The sequence below is a fragment of the Panicum hallii genome, chromosome 2 (genome assembly GCF_002211085.1).
Source record: "Panicum hallii strain FIL2 chromosome 2, PHallii_v3.1, whole genome shotgun sequence".
In the NCBI taxonomy this organism is placed as follows: Eukaryota; Viridiplantae; Streptophyta; class Magnoliopsida; order Poales; family Poaceae; genus Panicum; species Panicum hallii.
The window spans coordinates 37,314,459-37,319,534 of NC_038043.1; the positions used below are offsets into that span (position 1 = coordinate 37,314,459).

The window sequence follows — 5,076 nt, forward strand, 5'->3', positions numbered from 1 at the left end:
CATACATTCAGTGATTAATTGGTGCGTATTGTTGTTGTGGTGTGTTATCAGGAAGTTTAGCCATGAAGAATAGAAACATTGCTCTGTTTTTTCGGAATCATGAAGCGAAAGCAAAGAAGATTGCTTCTTCTTCCCCATCAATTCTGGTTCCATTCATAGATGATGTCAATGGTACTGGTTCAACTCCAACTCCAATTGCGTGTGATGGCAATGGTTCAGGTTCAACTCCAGTTGTAGATGATGGCAATACTATTAGATTATACCGGATTTTGCTTTGAAATTTTTTGACTAGGACTACTCTAGTTTCTCCTGGGTCCGCCACTGTTGAGAGGCACCATGTTACTTTCTTGATGCTTCTTGTTACTTGCCGTTGCAAAATCAGAGGGCTCTCGCCGTAGCGCTAAATAGCTTTTGTAAGAGATGGATCACTAGCTAAGCCTAATTCTAACTGTAGCTACTTGTGATATACTAGAATTATCCCAAACCGATTTACATAGCAAACATTCATGTAACCTGCACCATTCAGAAGACACAATCAAGAAGCTCAAACAGTTATGAGGTGAACTAAAATATTCTTATTCCTTAAAAAAGAATCAGCAAAAGGTAATATGAAATCATTAAAACTGCTCAGAACTGACTAGAGATGTGTAAGATCCTACTGATCCATCAGACAGATTACAGAGGGGAGCGACCTGTAGCGAGATCTCAAAAGTTGCTCAAAGAGGCGAAGCAAGCATAATGCACATATTAGTTTTGGTATCCAAGAACAGCCTTGTCTGGTAGAGCACCTCTACAGAACTATCGAACAATTCTGTACATTGCAACTTGCACAGTACAGTTTAGAAAGAATACCTCTAGTCCAATACTCCAATCCAAATCAGAAATGAAATGCTCACATAGCATGATGTACAGTACAGCTCAAGGCCCCTTCAGCCATGATACAAGTTTCAGATTGCATTACAGATACCAACTTTCAGAATCCAATACAGTGAATAAATAGTCCATGAAAATAATGCATGCTTTGTCTCCCAAATTGCACTCAACTTATTCAACTTGGTTGAACATTTGCATGCGACTCTTGAGGGGTGCGCTCATCGTTTTATCCCTATAAAAGCCTCAGCATGCTAACCCATCCGCAAAAACTCAATCGCCAATATATAATAGCATGCTATGCTTTCTAATCTTCCAAAGCATTGTAACTAATCCTTTCGACATGAGAGCAGAGAGGAAAAGGAAGGTAAGAAGGGGAAGGTTTTTGAGAACCAACAAAGAGTGTCAATCACGATTTTACATCATTCGCTGGTGTTTGGTCAGACTCCTCTGTTGGCAGCATGACTGAAAAGCCTGCAGTACGTTTGTCATCTCCACATGATCTACAGCCTAGCTTCTTCAGCCAATGCAAAGACTCCAAGAGCGCCCCAGGTGTTACAAACAAGAGGAAAAGCATTAAGCTGAAGTGGGATACTCACAAACTGTGAAATTATCCTCTTCTCCAGCCTGCTTCTGAGAAGATGTTGCAACTCTTACCTGAACTGGATTTTGTGTCTGATTTCACTGATTGTACATAATCCAAACTCTACAAAAAGAGATCTGTTTTTCTTTAGTTGCGTTTGATGAAATGGTTGTCTCAGGGTGAACAAATTCTGCATAGATCATTCTGGTTTTCAACACTTCCCTGATGTTCCACAAAGTTAAACAAATGAAGTTTTCTTAGCTCTCCACTCGAGCATCCTGTTCCTTCTTCTGTCCCTTCAAAATAAGCTTCAAAGATTTACCGCTCAGGGCAACAAGAAAATATTTCACAGTAGAAAAAATCTACTGACACAGCTGAAAACCTCATCGTTGCTCCAAAAAAGATAACATTACAAAAATATATTACAATTATGTATTGTAAGATAGATATCACAATGTAAGCGAGTGTCTATGTTACCTGAATACCTGATGAAAACTGCATAAAATTAATCTGCAATCTTCATTTCCCAGCAGAACGTTCAGGTCAGAAGTATAAAAGAGTAAAGCAACAGGTTGCTAGCCTAGTCCAGTTAGAACAAGATTAGTATCCTCCTACCCCTCAGAAAAATTATGGTGAAAGCCTTAAAGGTAGCTTTCAAATGATAACAACAAGCAAGTCTGTTAAGTGCGTTATTGGTCGAAGAGAGAGTGTGACAATGAATGTTCACGGTACTGTTTGGTTAGTTCCTGGCTTCCAGTTTAAACTTTGATCCAATATGGACAAAAGAAGTACACTAAACAACCCCTTATACAAACATTTACCTAATAGAGTCCTTGAACACGAATCATTTGAATACCACAAAGCTGCCTGCTTATCTTATACCACAAACTTGAATCATTTACTCAATAGAGTCCCTGAACTGAACCGCTTGGGTTTTACTTGCAATAGATATCTTTAAAATTGCACCGTGAAAAGCTGTATTTAACAAGGTGACTTTTACATTCAAAGCACTATAATACAATATAAAGATCACAAGGTGCAAAGGGACATAACAAAATGCCAGGTATTATAGCTTTGCCTGGTGACAAGGTAGCAATATATTGGAGATCCAGTAGTTTACACATAAAACTATGTCACATATGAACAGGCAGACAACAATTACCATCACCATATGCTTATGCTCGTATAGCACATATTGAGGGCATTTGACAAGATAACACCCTACAGAATATATGAGACATTTCATAAGGCAATCATCTAATACATCTGATAGCAGCATATAAGTCGTGCGAAATCTCTGGGTGTATTCATATTAGAGCAGATGTAGCATCAGAATTAAACGGCTAGTGAGTATGGCTATTGAGGAACGTTCAGTTGGAGACCAAGCTCCAACTGTCGAGCAGGTATGGGTGTGAACACTGTCAGATAGATCAGAGAGGAAGAGGGCAGAGGGCAGAGGTCTCCACCAAATTGGATCTAGGTTTCAGGGGATGCACATTGTGGCAGCTGCAAGGATTGCAGGGATAGCCAGGGAAAACATTGGTAGAGTTGAGTAGGTGAGGCCACAGAGAGATAAGGTGTACAGATGGAGTTGTGCAAGTGTAGGACAAAGCACAAGAGGAGGTAGAAGGTGGGAGGCTACTCCATTCAATCTCAGTGATTTGCACATAATCCAATGATTCAGTTTGATGAATTGGAGATGGAGCTAACAGAAAACTAGTGCTATTTGGATGATTACTTAAGTTACTCGATTGCGAAGGAGTTATTCACCAAACTATTATAACTCATCAAGGTGTCAACTGAAGAAGTTAGGTTCAGAGCCATAAGAAGCAAGCAGTTGTTGACAGTGTCATGGATGATGTGAAAAAGCACAACTGATTTTGACCATCAACATGATTCAATTATTTAAGATGTAAAACTGCCAAACTATTAGGGGCGGATCCAGAATTGAGTGTAAGGGGGTGCTAGGCCTCTTCTAATCTTGCTAGCTAACTTCAGATTTTTGTGAGCTAAACATGTACTAAAATCAGCCTTTATAGGCAAACTTTATATGTGATTAACTTGGCCAAGGGGGGTGCTGCAGCACCCCAAGCACCCCCTGTGGATCTGCCACTGAAACTATATCAGAAAGATAGCAAGTTATTCTTCCCAGTCACATAAATAACTCCAGCGAAAATCACTTTTGCTTTCTTCCCTAGGAAGCAATAAATAAAGCTATCAACATATAATGCCAATTGTAGAGAGATGAACAAGAAACGCAACTACAAACTTAGTTATAACTTATAACTTACAACATAAGTAACTTCAGTAGCAAGTCATATATACTATTTCTTTTCATTTTCAGAGTCCGCATCTTGTATAATTGGAAAAGAAAATGGGAAACAATAATAACTAACACCTTACATTAGCAGATTATCCAGACCCGGAATATCAAATGGTAACTTTATAACTCCAAGGGCAATAAACAGGAGCAAGAACCACCCAGGAAACGTCATCACGCATATCACTAAGAAAGACTTCTGTCCTGAAAAAGGGTGAGCACAAGAGGAAGCAATCTCAGTCCGAATTATATAGGTGCAGCCGCAGTTTACATTGTGGATTTGCGATAGCAGTAGGAATTAACACAAAATCCATAGGCGCTGTAGCTTGTTACGGATGAAATACTGGGGGGGAGGGGGCGGCGCCATCACCTTCGCAAGCGCGCGTCTCGGTGGTGTCGACGACCCACTCGGCGGCCTCGCGGAGGCGGCGCTCGGGCTCGCTCTCGGGCTGCCCGATGGGGGTGGAGGCGATGAGGTCCATGAACGCGGAGTTCTTCGCCTCCCTGGATGACGCGGCGGACGCGGCATCGTCGGCGACCCCGATGGCGCGCCGCACCTCCGCGACGGACGGCTGGGCGGGGGGCGCGGGGGCCGAGGCCTGCTGCCCCGGCGGCGCGCGGCGGCGGATGATGCGGCGCGCGGGCTCTCCAGCGGCGGAAGTGGAGGCGGAGGCGTGCACGGCGAGGCGCGGGGCGCGGGCGGTGGCGCCGGCGAGGCCGAGGTGGAAAGCCATTGGTGTTCCGGAAGGAAGCGCTCAGCGTGAGGTCGTCGCTCGTCGGACGCGGGAGCGGAACTGTGGGAGTGGATAAAGCTAGTGAGTGTGGGGCCCACCATTGGGAGGATGACAGGTGGGACCGTCGCTTAGATATTTGGAAGGCTTTTCAGAACCCTTTTGCCTCGATCATTGCTTGTCCCGTTTCGTTGTTTGCCCTTTTTGGACAAACCTGCAATTCTTTTTTAATTCTACCATAAACCCATTATCTTACAGGAAGCCCCCTCCCGGACAAAGTCAAGAACCGATTGCCGCTTGGAAGTCAAAGCTGCTTAACAGGGCCGGCAGAACAATCCGCCATGGTCGCTGATCTATCTCCTTGGGTCATCAAAAATATTGACAAAAGGAGAAGGGCATTCCTTTGCAAAGGCAGTGAAAACGTCAAAGGGGGACACTGCTTGGTGGCTTGGCCTAAGGTCCTTCGTCCGGCTGAATTAGGGGGTTTGGGCCTTCTCGACCTGCATCTTTTTGGCTACGGCTTGAGGATGCGTGCGCTGGCTTTGGTTGACGCGCACTGATGACAGTGACAC

The 5,076-nt window shown here is 43.7% G+C and overlaps 1 protein-coding gene across 1 annotated transcript; it reads right to left on the reverse strand.

The window, feature by feature from the left end:
- Positions 1-3,614: 3,614 nt before the first annotated feature.
- LOC112881617 lies at positions 3,615-4,574 on the reverse strand. Its single transcript, XM_025946398.1, has 2 exons — positions 4,144-4,574; positions 3,615-3,977 (listed from the first exon to the last, which is right to left on the reverse strand). The coding sequence occupies exons 1-2, from the start codon at positions 4,505-4,507 to the stop codon at positions 3,853-3,855; spliced, it is 489 nt and encodes a 162-aa protein (XP_025802183.1). The 5' UTR covers positions 4,508-4,574; the 3' UTR covers positions 3,615-3,852.
- Positions 4,575-5,076: the final 502 nt, after the last annotated feature.

Bases quoted from the DNA above. Each gene is read 5' to 3' on its own strand.
- LOC112881617 (XM_025946398.1), bottom strand. From the start codon at position 4,507: ATGGCTTTCCACCTCGGCCTCGCCGGCGCCACCGCCCGCGCCCCGCGC. The intron at 3,978-4,143 runs GTGATGGCGCCG...ACCCTTTTTCAG, and splicing joins CGAGACGCGCGCTTGCGAAG to GACAGAAGTCTTTCTTAGTG.